Here is a 13,072-nt window from a genome sequence, read left to right on the forward strand (position 1 = left end):
ATGTGTTTTTTGGTTTTTATTACCATTTTTATTTCTAGATTCTGTATCATATTGGAGGTGTATTTCTGAGTGGTTGCAAGCTTAACATAACGTGGGGTTTTAGACAATTATGATGAACTCCATCCATAAACTCTCTGCAGTGTTTATTTGTTTTGGTAAATAGAGGATGTTTGCAGGCTTATTTCAAAGTGTGACGTGCACTCAGACCAGACTTCACGCTCACTCCTGCGGACATCTTTGAAACGAAACCACAGATTCGCAACATGCGACACAGAATATCCTGTGGGAAAACATCGATGGAGTAGAAAAGAAAAATAAATCATTCAAAAGAGCTTAGGAACAAAATGTATTCTCTCGGTTTGAAATTTTAGTTAAAATGCGCAAACAGGCTCTGTTTCTACACCAAAAGCCGAGAAATAGATCCTCCTGCTTTGTGTGGCGAATGTGTCGACCCGCGTCTGCGGCGTAACGTTACAGCAGCGGTTGCCCCTTTTGTTCAACCGAGTTCCTGAATTATTCCCAACACAATTAAATGATCGGGCTATTCTGTTGTTTCATCAAAACATTTCCATATTCCTGCACTTCCCGTGAGCTCATCTGGGATTATACAATGAATTAAAACCGATCTGCAACCCTTCCGATCTGGTGCGAGGTTTCCGAGGCACGCAGTCTTGAGGAACGTGGAGTAGTAAGTGCTTCTCATGTTAGTCCAGATCTGTAGCGTTAAAGGCTCGTTTTTATGGGAAACTGGGCCACATTTTCACTATTGAAGCTAACGTTATTTTCGCAGTAATCTCAGTACTCCATCTGAACCTACTGTGCCCCGAAAACACGAAGTAGTAGCGTTAAGTTAAACCCCGAATGCAAAAGAGGCATGCCTGGCTATTTTGCTCGTATCGCTCAACATTTTAGAGTTATTTCACCACAGAGATGAAGATCTAAATGTCTGATCGATTTTGGCTGTTAAATCTGATGATAACCTGACCCCACGCGCTGTAGTGGAGCGGTAATCTCGTGAAATCGGACGTTATAGTGTCATTTTGCTGCTCAGTGTCTGGGATTCACAGGGTGAGGTCATTGTGGAGGGAAACACTAGAGGGCTGAATGGTCATCCAAGTTACAGTCGGGCTTCAGTGAATGTAACTTTAAGCACCCTTTTGCTCATTGTTTGCTGCTAATTGTTCGTTTCTAAACACGCCCTGTAACGTTAAAGTGAAGTGACACTTCTCTTTGTGTAGCTAACGCCTGCCCTGCGAGTACAGCTACAATTTAGCACACGAATTAAAACAACCTAGTTAACGTTACTGAGCTGAATGAAACACTTGGCGTCGATTAAGGTGAAAAAACGGAAGATAGCAATGGCGAGTTTTTAACGTTGAATCGTGAGTAACTGCTGTATTCTCTGAAGCTCTGCTGTTTGTACATAGAATTGTTGTTTGCTAGCTGCTGTTAGCTTACTGGCTAACAGCGTCAGGCTGTAATATTTCATTGTTTGGGGAGGAAACATAAGCAAAATGCTAAGGCTAACGTTAGCTGGGTTCAGATACCCTAATTTCTATGGTTAGCTTTGGGGGGTTCCAGCTAAATGTTGTCCTGCGTGTTGTTACCTTAGCCACATTTGTTCTAGCTCGTGGGCTGTAAACAAGCTTGCAGTTACTGTCAACTAGACACACTGTTGTGCCGTTTGTTTCACTGCACGTTCACCGGACACCGCTGTAGTTAACCAGGATCAGAAACAAACATATTTACCTAAATTGCACCTGTTTGCGAGTAACCGAACACAATCATTTGTTTTGCTACTGGGAATGGGGGGCATTGTCACGTGACTGCACCATAACAGGTGCTCAATGTGCAGGCACGACTCGTCTAGACTGGTGTCTCTAACTACTGCAGTTCAGTGACAGTAGCTGCTATCTAATTAATGTACTGCATTTTTAACACATAACATAGCAATCATGATCAAATCTCTGGAACTGACCCTCCCATGGTCCTCCTTTATGTTCCCCTCTGCCAGATGTAAGCTTGAAGAGCATCTGTCCCAGCAGTGGCTGTTGGCACAATGGGGCTGGACTTTGATGTAAAGACATTCTGTCACAATCTGCGGGCCACCAAGCCCCCTTATGAGTGCCCTGTGGAGACTTGCCGTAAGGTCTACAAGAGCTACAGTGGCATTGAGTATCACCTTTACCACTATGACCATGACAACCCGACACCTGCACAGACTGTACCCCAGAAGAAGAGAAAGGGACGGCCGCCTCGAGCCTCATTGGCGGGGTCAGGGGATACGGATGATGGTGGAGGTAATGGGGGTGGAGGACTGGGGCACGGGGGGAACACGCCGGGTAGCCCCAACCGGTCAGAGCGCTCTCACTCCCCGGGCAGAGAGACAATGACATATGCCCAGGCTCAGCGCATGGTGGAGCTGGAGATCCAAGGACGGATCCACCGCATTAGCATCTTTGAGAACATTGATGTGGTGTCAGAAGAAGACAGCGATGCGGAGGATGCTCCACCATCTGGTACTGGTGGCAGTGGTGGAGGGGTGTGTAATGGGAGTGATGGTGGAGGTAGCGAGGTAGGAGGAAGCGGCAAGGACCGCCCAGACATCCCATCTTCTAATGGGGGCAAATCCACCCCAAAGTCTGGGAAACATAAGAGCAAAGAAAAGAAGAAGGATGGCTCATCTCATCATCACAGCACTCAGTCCGGGCCTGCAGTCAAGCTCCCTGAGGCGGTGTTCAGAGAACTGGACCAAGAGAGACCCGATGCCCCCCCTCGGCCATCATCTTACTACAGGTCTGCATTGAGAATTTTAATCTGGTTCACTTCTAATTACGTAACAAGGATGAAAATTAGAAGCAGGGTTATTGTTAAGTACATGGCAGGCATTTTGTAATGGGGTGCATGTATTTTCCCACCAAAAATACATATAGTACGTATAGCTGCGCTGCTCATTGCTGTGCACTTATCAGGAAATTAATTTGACCTCAGATTCCTCTTATTTTTCTGTCATCATTTTCTCTTTCTACAGAAAGTTGAAGTTGGTGCCATTCCTATACCACCACTTCTTTTCTACTCAGGTACTATTACGTAACAATATAAACACATTTTCCTCTTATTTCCAACACTGGCGTTCAGGTACATCGATAAGTCTGTGGAGGAGCTGGATGAGGAGGTAGAGTATGACATTGATGAGGAGGACTACATCTGGCTTGACATCATGAACGACAAGCGGCGGCGTGACGGTGTGACACCCATCCCTCAGGAGGTCTTTGAGTACCTCATGGACCGGTTAGAGAAGGAGTCCTACTTCGAGAGCCACAACAAGGTACCTGAACTTGGAAACTGAGGGGGAAACAGTGAAAATATATACATATATAGAGTGCATCCATTTGTGATCTCACCTCATCCTCCTCTCCCCCAGGCAGACCCCAGTACCTTAATCGACGAAGACGCCGTCTGCTGCATCTGTAACGATGGAGAGTGTCAGAACAGCAATGTGATCCTGTTCTGCGACATGTGCAACCTGGCAGTACACCAGGAGTGCTATGGCGTGCCCTACATCCCAGAGGGCCAGTGGTTATGTCGTCGCTGCCTGCAGTCCCCGAGTAGAGCTGTGGACTGCGCTCTCTGTCCCAACAAGGGAGGCGCTTTCAAACAGACAGACGACGCACGCTGGGCGCACGTCGTGTGTGCTCTCTGGATCCCAGAGGTAAATCCAGTCAGGAGCTAGCTAATCATGCAGATATGGAGGCGCTCTGCATCGTGCAGTGTCCCTCTGTGATGCAGACAGCCTTCAGTATTTGTATTTGTTTCCTACAGAGTCAAAGTTTGCTGTGATTTTCCACAGTGGGAGCAGAATGATTTAACCTTGATTGTGAAGTGTGAAAGTGGTGTGATGAATAGCACCAGATGCATAAATTAGAAAACACAAATTAAAATGCTTTAATCTCAGATGAATAACATCAGTGTTGGCGTACAGTTTTGCAGGGCTCAGTCTGTGTCTTTGCTGCCTTATCCCTTTGATGAGTAATGCAGTAAAGTGTGTTTTTGCTGCCTTTCCTCAGGTCTGCTTTGCGAACACAGTCTTTCTGGAGCCGATCGATAGTATTGAGCACATTCCCCCTGCACGCTGGAAGCTCACCTGCTACATTTGCAAGCAGCGTGGTTCAGGCGCCTGCATCCAGTGTCACAAAGCCAACTGTTACACAGCCTTCCACGTCACCTGTGCGCAGCAGGCGGGCCTCTATATGAAAATGGAGCCCGTCAGAGAGACTGGGGCCAACGGCACCTCTTTCAGCGTCCGTAAGACGGCTTACTGTGACATCCACACGCCTCCAGGATCGGCCCGACCTTTGGGTGGAGTAGGCGGTGCCAGCATGGGTTCGTCTCACAGTGAAGGAGAGCTGGAGGAGGATGACGAGCCCAGCATCGGCCACGACGATGACTCCAAGGGTTGGAGCTCCGAGCGAGCCAAGAGGGCGAAGGCCAAGTCCAGGCTGAAGATGAAAAGAGCGAGGAAGATCTTAGCTGAGAGGAGAGCTGCTGCGCCAGTGGTGTCTGTGCCCTGCATACCTCCTCACAGGTACGCACACACACTGTGTTTACCTCTACTTTTACACTTATTTTGAGGACTTAGGCTCCTGTATTTTTCTTTGCTTTGCAGTTCAGTAAATGTGTAAATGTTCCTTACTTCCTTAAGAAAATTTTACATTTATAACATGCGGGTACAAGAGTTCAAGTAGTGTTTGTTTCTCTCCAGGCTGAGCAAAATCACCAGTAACTTGACGGTGCCCAGGAAGAGCCAGTTCATGCAACGCCTTCACAGCTACTGGACCCTGAAGAGGCAAAGTCGGAATGGCGTACCTCTGCTCCGCCGGCTGCAAACCCACCTGCAGTCCCAACGACATATCGACCCACTCCCACCACAGCCTCCATCACAACTCCCTTCGGTAACCAGTGTAATTGTTTTAAAACTACTTTTAGTGCACATTACCGTAATCCTGTACTCGTTTGGCTGTCTAACATGTTTGTTGGTTTGTGCGTGTTGGTGTTGCAGAGGGACAGCGAGGAGAAACAATCTGCCTTAAAGGAGCAGCTGAAGGCATGGCAGAGGCTGCGACACGACCTGGAGAGAGCCAGGCTGCTGGTGGAGCTCATCCGCAAGAGGGAAAAGCTCAAGAGGGAGACGGTGAGACACAAATTAGCTTTGTTTCTGTCACAACTGCGACACGAGTGATGGCACAATATGTTTTTCCCAGTGAGCTTTAAAGGACAGCAGTTCGTGCACAAGTCTTCTCTTTGGGTCAAACTTATTTTAGCTTTCTCAGTAACATTTTCTATTTCTCTGCATCCCTGCGATCTTTCGCTCATTTCAGTTTTTCTCAGAAGTTAAGAATTTATTTGCTGCCATCAGGTCTTGTGTGGCGTGGGAGTGTTAGGTGCTGCAGGGGCGTTCTGACACATTTGACATTTAACAATCAGTTGCAGAACAGCAATGCATTCATTAGCTACTTTTTTCCAATCTCAGCGAGTGAGCCACTTGTGAGTTAATCCACCGTGCAGGTGGACTACCCAAATACAATCTGTGAGGTAAACAGCACTTTCCCTCAGTACTGGCAGCTTAGTGCAGTCACGTGCAGTGTGAGTGTGTGGGTACATGCGTACATTTGAGGATGAACCTGTGTGTGCATACACAGCTCTCGCCGCACAGATTTGTTTATGTTCATTTCTTCAGTCAGCAGGTGTGCATTGTTAAAAAATGTGTGTGTGTTCAGATTAAAGTGCAGCAGATGGCGCTGGAGATGCAGCTGACTCCCTTTCTGGTGCTGTTGAGGAGTACGTTGGAACAGTTACAGGAAAGAGACACTAACAACTTCTTCACTGAGCCTGTACCGCTGGCAGAGGTAAATACACACACACACACACACACACAAATAAATGGAGAAAATAAATGTCGGCTGTTATATCGCTCATCATCTCATCATTATCCTGAACTGTCATTTAATGTCATACAACAACTTGTTCATTTACGTATTCGCTCTGACTTCTGTACACTCACTGAAAATTCACCCTCTCTACCCTCCACTGTCCAGGTGCCAGACTACCTGGACCACATTGACACTCCAATGGACTTCCAGACCATGTGGAACCTGCTGGAGTCCCACCGCTACCTCACTTTTGAGGCCTTCGAGGCAGACTTTGGCCTCATTGTTAACAACTGCCTCAAGTACAACGCCAAGGACACGGTCTTCTACCGTGCCGCCCTCCGCCTCAGAGAGATGGGCGGGGCCGTCATAAGAACCGCCAGGCGCCAAGCTGAACGGATAGGCTTCGACTACGAGACCGGCATGCACCTGCCCCGAGAGCCGAGCCCAGACAGTCAGCGTGACCAGGAGAGAGACAGAGAGAGGGAGCGGGAGCGGCAGAGGGAGCGAGAGCGGGAGCGCCAGAGGGAGCGGGAGCGGGAAAAAGACGGTTTATTGTCCTCTAATGAAGATGGTAAGTGAACCGCTTTGGCTTTGATTAGGAGGTTTTTGCAGCCAAAGCACTTTTTTTCACTCAAGCACTGAACTGAAAAATAGGCGAGAGGCAAAATATATAATTTGAGAACTTCCAGCTCATTCATGCTGTTAATGCTTTGCATTTGGAGACCATGCAGTATGCACTAAAAAGAGGCACTGTCACAATGCGGGAACCCAGTCATGGGTGTCAAAGAGAATAAGTTAGAGGATTATAGGAAAGGTAGCATAGATAGATTCCAGTTTAGGATTCCAGGCTTTTTTCTCCTTCCAGTGATTGAATGACAGTTAAGTTCCTTGCCAACACTAATAAATATATTTGTGGCATAAATGCTTAATATAAAAAAAAATCTTTCTTTGGCACAGTAACGCCTCTTGACCAGTAGGTGGTGCTTTATATTCATTCAGTTCCTTTGTTAAAACTTCATTACAAATCACTTTTGCTTGTAAAACTGTGTTTCTTATTTTAGTGTTTCTTTGCTTTAAATCTGACTTGTATCCATCTTTGTTGCTAGCATAGATGATGTGTTGGGCCTTGTGGCATTTTTCATGTACCACCAAAGCTGTTTCTGAACAGCCTTAGATCAAGTTTGATGAATCCTGCAGGGATGCTGAATTTAGGTAGAGCACATATCAGTTATCACAAATTAGCGTGACGTTATCATCTGTCTGTTAGCACAGTGATTCTTCAAACGTATTTTTAACAACCTCTCTCTCCCTGCCCCCCCCTCAGACCTGCTCCTGCCAGAGAACAGGCGGCGGCTGCCACTGGAAGAGCAGCTGCATTACCTGCAGGCGCGCCTTGATGAGGTCAGCTCGGGAAAGCACAGCATTGGTCAGTCTCGTAGGGCCAAAGCTCTGAGAAAGGAGATCAGTGTCATCAAGAGGAAGCTGGCGCACCAGCGGGAGGGAGGCTCCAGCATGGGGGGCCGGGAGTCTGTGGGAGGAGGAGACCGGGGGTCTTCCCTCCCCCATCACCCATCCTCTGCGGGACACCACGATGAGGGAGGAGAAAGCAGCAGCCAGGAGATTGGTGGAAAAGGTGCGCCTTGTAAGATTATTGTGCAACATGAAAATAGTCATATTAAAGGAAAATAGCATAAACATTTGCTTGCATTTTAACCTGTAAACCGCTCTCTCCCTCAAGACCTGAGCGTGTCCTCGTCCGCCCTGGCTCCAGAGGTGGGCCGCCGGACATCTGTACTCTTCTCCAAAAAGAACCAAAAAATGGCCGGCCCCCCCAAAAGGCCAGGACGCCCCCCCAAGAACCGGGATGCTGGCTACGGTGGGGCAGGGGTCAGCCAAAGCCCCATCGGTCCCCCTCAGCTGCCCCTGCTGACGACACCCAGGCAGAGGAAGAGACCCCGCAGCCCCCACACCAGCTCCAGCTCCGACAGCGACAGCGACAACGACGACCTGCTCCCAGGTACGGCAGACAAGCTGCTAAACTTTAAGCTGCCATCTTTGAGTCACGTGCAGTCGCTTCACTCGGTCGCGCTTTTCCTCAGGTTTGCCAAGTAACGGTTTTGATGGAGGAAACCAGCCAGTGACGGAGAGCTTCCGCGTGTACAGAAACGAGCCCCGTCTCCCTCGATCCAGCTCGGACTCTGAGTCCACAACCAGCAGCAGCAGCAGCGCAGCCTCTGACAGGACCAGGTAAGCGGTGCTCAAACATACAGGATGTTGATTAGATGGAAGCTATGCCTGGTGTTCTCTCACAGTTTGTCTATTACCAGTGAATCAAATAAACATGTTGGCCCCCCACCCCTGCAGTTGTACTGAAATTTTAGCCTCCTTTCCCTCCTTGTTTTGGCACAGCAGACAGACAGAGTTAGCGATGTACTGGATCGTGTGACTGTACGCTTGTTGGTCAGTTCTTCTGGCCATAACATTGCGTAATGCAGGTTTAAAGGAACAGTAAAAAGCAGAATATGCTTAGCGACTTCCCGTAGTCTTGTCATCACTAAAAGTGCAAGAAAATAAGATCATCAGCAGCTTCTTGTTTACCGCAACAGTTCAGCAGCCAGTAAAGTGTGATGAGCTGTGCTCTGTGGTGTTAACATCAATCCCTGATAACATCTGTGACCTGTCAGATTGTAAACACTTGTGATAAAGTTATATTTGCATCTTTACAGTCCCTCCTCTCCTCTCTCTCCCAGCACGACCCCCTCTAAGCAGGGCAGAGGGAAGGCGTCGTTCTCACGCTCCGCTTTCCAGGAGGACAGCAGCGAGGAGACGTCGGGCACTGAAAACGATTCCTACTCCGTCGGAGGATCGCGGGGCGTTTCACACTGTGAGCACACACTCAAACCCACACGCGTGCCTCCTTGTGTCACTGCATACACAAGTAGTTTCTATTTATGTAGCCATGAGCAGCTTCTCAGAATGATTTCAATCTTAATGTTAATTTCAGCAAGGGAAAGCTGCAAAATCTTTGAGTCTGTAGCTGATCCAGTGTTTTTCATTCGATCTGATATGATTTGACTCAGTGCCTTGTGCCAGTGAATTCATTATTAACAGTGTTGCTGTGAACTCTGCTTTGGGGTTATGCTGATATTTCTGACAACCTGATCTGCGATGACTCATAATGTCTTTCACTTTTGCCTGGAGCCCAGTTTAAAAAAATTGTAGTGCTCCTTGCGTTTCTTGTTCTTTATTTGGAGCCCCCATTAGCAGCTACTCTTTGCGCCTTTCAAGACACAGCTACCTATTTTCTCGTCTGCGGTTGATGTCGCAATCGTTCCCTGTAAGCTAAAAACGCTGATGAAAAAGCTTAGAGCAGCTCAGGAGCAGCATGTGTGCACAGAAAACATGTTTGACATCAGCATGGCAGCTGCTGTAGGGGAAGTGAAACACAGCTAAAGGCAATGCCGAAAGTGAGATCAGTACTCTCCATGTGAAAGCATTGCATTTTCCCCCTCAGAAGACACTCAGTGTTGTTGGACCTGCTTCTTTCACCTGCCCCGTAACACAAACAGATTATTGTCATTGTTTTTCGCAAACATTACCATGAAAGGGGGATGTATGTTGCAATAACCACTTAAAACAGCGTGACTGTGTGCACATCTGTTGTTTAGCTAGAAGTGAGTTTGCACAATGATGAATGTCTTCCTGTTCCTGTCTTTTTACTGTCAGTGGTGCGTGGCCGGGCCAGGTCAGGATGCTGGATGACCTCTGATGACTATTCTTCTCTGGAAGCCCTGGACCTCGTGTGGGCCAAGTGCAGAGGCTACCCCTCGTATCCTGCTCTGGTGAGATGCAAGTGGACTCTGCCAATAGCATAAACCAGATTAAGAGATCTGTTCACCTGCAGGCTAATAACTGTACATCTAACCGTCCTCTTGCCGCCGTTTACCTGCAGATAATTGACCCGAAGATGCCCAGAGAGGGGGTGTTCCACCGGGGTGTCCCAATCCCTGTCCCCCCTTTGGATGTGCTGAAACTAGGGGAACAAATGACCCAGGAGGCCAGGGAGCACCTGTTCCTGGTCCTCTTCTTTGACAACAAGAGAACCTGGTCAGTGCTCTTTATGTTTTCGCTCATTGTCACAAATCATTCGTCTGTTTGCTCTTCTTTGCTTGTTCTCACTCACATTATTTCTTTTTGATGATGAAGTGCAGTAAAACATTAGACACAAGCAAAATAGGCTTCTGGTATTACTGGAAGCGTGCACACAAGTAACTATGTGGCAGTAGTTCAAAGGAAACTGCACTATTTGTACCAAAGTGCAAGGCGACAAAACGTTCAGCAGAAATGGGGCAAACGTGGTTTTAGAAAATAAGAAGAGGGAAGAGAACAGGTTGTGTTTTAGGTCACCCTGTGCGGTACAATCATGGCTGTTCAAGGTTTGCTTCAAAGCTTAAAGAGAAAAAAAAAATCTGTGAGAAACGTGATGACTCAACAACTCAGGCAGCCTTTAGAGCAATCGTTCCCAACATCGGGGTCCAGCCCCTCCATAGGGTCACCAGATAAATCTGAGGGGTCATGAGATGATTAATAAGAGAGGAAACAAGGAAAACAAAGTTCTGATACACAAACAAAAAAGCTCTTTGGGCATCAAGCGTGACAAGAGGCCCCATACAGGGTTTGTTATGCTGACAGGGATTTCTTTATGACACTTTAATAAGGTATTAACTCTGACTGTGTGTGTGTTGGGACAATTCACAAAGCCATTGTGATGCGTGTTTTGCTGTAAATTGTAAATCTGCACTATGTGTGCATGTGTTTCCAGGCAGTGGCTGCCGCGCTCTAAGCTGGTGCCGCTCGGGGTGGACCAGGAGCTGGACAAGGAGAAGATGCTGGAGGGCAGGAAATCCAACATCCGCAAGTCAGTGCAGGTGGCCTACCACCGCGCCATGCAGCACCGCAGCAAGGTGCAGGGAGACCCCAGCAGCGAGACCAGTGACAGTGACTGAACACACACACACAAACACACACACCGTATGCGTTGGTCCTTGCAGGTGTTGAGGAGCATGTGTTCCTCTATCGAGATCCCAGCCCTTCATCACAGAACAGGAGAAACAGTGCCAATAGCACAGAGTGGGAAAAAGAAACGTCCACTACATTGGCCCCCAAGACATGCACGCACACTAAGCCGTATTTAATCTGACATGTAAAATATTGTATTTAAGAGAATTGAAAAAAAAAAGGTATTAATAATAATGATGGAAAAATATGCTATCTTCAGAATAATGCAAGTATTCCTCGTACGTGGTCGATATGTGTTTAACGTCAGAAGAGATGATGGTTTACAGACTCAAACGATGAACGATAGTATTGCACTATGATGCATACACGGCTGCCTCTCCCTGTCATTCTCACACACACACATTCACAGGTAGTTTTGAACAGGGAAATGCATATTGGAATGCACACACTGCGGGTATGGCTGCGACCGCCATCGGCCCGGCACGTCTGTCTCACATGCGTCGCCCACCTTTCCCAAACAAACAGAAAAAAACAACAAAAACCAAACAGGTCTGGTGCTAGCGTCCGGTCATTTATCAGTGGAGCACAAAGAGAGACTATTGCAGCCTGAACTGTGGGCAAACCAACGTTATTGTTATTTATTCTGCTTACTCCTTAACAAGGTCAACAAGCTCTTTTTCTTTTTTTTATCATGGACTACTTCTAATCACTCCGGCCACACAAGACATCATTGTGTGGCGCCTTTTTCGTCCGTCACTCTGTGTCCAACGTGTCTCCTGTTTATACGGTTTTGTTAACATACTACGTCTGTGTCACGCAGGCCACTGGTCAGTGAATAATGAGGACTAAACCTGAAACACATGATCGCCTCACTGTCTGTCTTAGTCTCAGGCTGATGGCTTTAGAACTTTTATATATACAGATTGCATAAAGATAGAAGTTTAATAAAAAGAATTGAGTTTTTTTTAAACTTGTGGGTTGTTGTGGTCACTGTGTTTGTTTGCCTTCAGTGTTCTTCCTGGTTTCCTTCGCGATTGCTAGAGGCCATTGTTTGGAATATCCCTGTGAGTTCAGCCAAAAGTTCGTACCCACCCATAACCCCTTTCTCAGGAAACTGTGACTCAAGTGCATCTCAAGATTTAAGATAAGATAAGACTTACTTTATTAATCACAGCAACAAAACACGCGCATGCCGTGCTTCAGTGAAATTATTTCTTCCGCGTTTAACCCATCCTGGTAAGTCCTTCCTCCGCGGCAGACCAGGAGCGGTGGGCTGGCAGCTGACAGCAGCGCCCGGGGACCCAGTTTCTTCTTGTCACCATTCGGTGAGGTGGTGATCTTCTTGCATGTTTTTAGTGGGGTCTTTTTATGGAGGATACCCCTGGTGAACTCGGGGAGAACATGCAAACTCCACACAGAAAGGCCCCTTTCCTCAAGATAAAGGGCAGCAGGCACAGAAGGCATGGTGGAGGACACGGCCACAGCGCCCCAAGCGGGAATCGAGTCCCTGTCGCAGTGAGGCGACAGTGTTACCACTGGTCCACTGTGCCATCACTGCTGTGTGTTTCTGATACTGTTTCACAGACTGACACGCCACTTAAGGTCAGGTGCAGGATTTGCTGCCAGTGAACATGACCGGTCAGGTTTTGCGTTGCTTTGCTTGTTCTTTCAGGCCCATATTTACTTAAAAGTTAACTCCCTCTTTTTAAACTAAGCTAAATGCTGTATTCCCGACATGCGACACCGTGGTGACATATAACACCTTCTTCAGGCCACAGGCTTTCTTCATCACGCCTAAGGGAATTAAATCAAGGTAAATAGGTTTACCAAGCGGAGAGCCTTTGAGTGTTGGTGGGTAACTTCTCTTTGAGGGTGTGACAGTGAATGTAGAGTTACAGTCACAGCCGGTCCTGCGGGTTTCTTTCCTTGTGCAATATTTGAAGGTATATAAGACAAAGATGGCTCTCTGTACAGTGGTTCTACTGGTCGGACAGCCTTTACTGGAACACACAGGTCTCATTAACACGTCTGTCTAGATATTACTTTCTTTATTGCAGAGGGTGCCAGATAATCTGTGAGCGCTGTGCAAATGTTTTAGACGTTATTGATCCCAATTTGGGAAA

The 13,072-nt window shown here is 47.3% G+C and overlaps 1 protein-coding gene across 4 annotated transcripts; it reads left to right on the forward strand.

The window, feature by feature from the left end:
* Positions 1 to 130: 130 nt before the first annotated feature.
* On the forward strand, positions 131 to 12,027 carry brpf1 (bromodomain and PHD finger containing, 1). 4 transcript variants are annotated; one of them, XM_070968605.1, is made up of 16 exons: positions 131 to 688; positions 2,015 to 2,796; positions 3,139 to 3,328; positions 3,425 to 3,712; positions 4,068 to 4,585; positions 4,763 to 4,961; positions 5,060 to 5,191; positions 5,778 to 5,906; positions 6,096 to 6,501; positions 7,255 to 7,563; positions 7,669 to 7,947; positions 8,030 to 8,177; positions 8,681 to 8,814; positions 9,657 to 9,772; positions 9,883 to 10,037; positions 10,753 to 12,027. In XM_070968605.1, exons 2-16 carry the CDS (start codon positions 2,060 to 2,062, stop codon positions 10,934 to 10,936), a joined length of 3,924 nt encoding a protein of 1,307 aa, XP_070824706.1. In that variant the 5' UTR covers positions 131 to 688; positions 2,015 to 2,059; the 3' UTR covers positions 10,937 to 12,027. The 4 variants fall into 4 exon arrangements, with proteins under 4 accessions (XP_070824706.1, XP_070824708.1, XP_070824707.1 ...); XM_070968607.1 differs by having other exon boundaries at positions 4,763 to 4,952; XM_070968606.1 differs by lacking the exon at positions 131 to 688 and adding an exon at positions 1,235 to 1,382.
* The last annotated feature ends 1,045 nt before the right edge of the window (positions 12,028 to 13,072 follow it).

This window comes from Chaetodon trifascialis, chromosome 8 (assembly GCF_039877785.1).
Source record: "Chaetodon trifascialis isolate fChaTrf1 chromosome 8, fChaTrf1.hap1, whole genome shotgun sequence".
Lineage (NCBI taxonomy): Eukaryota > Metazoa > Chordata > Actinopteri > Chaetodontiformes > Chaetodontidae > Chaetodon > Chaetodon trifascialis.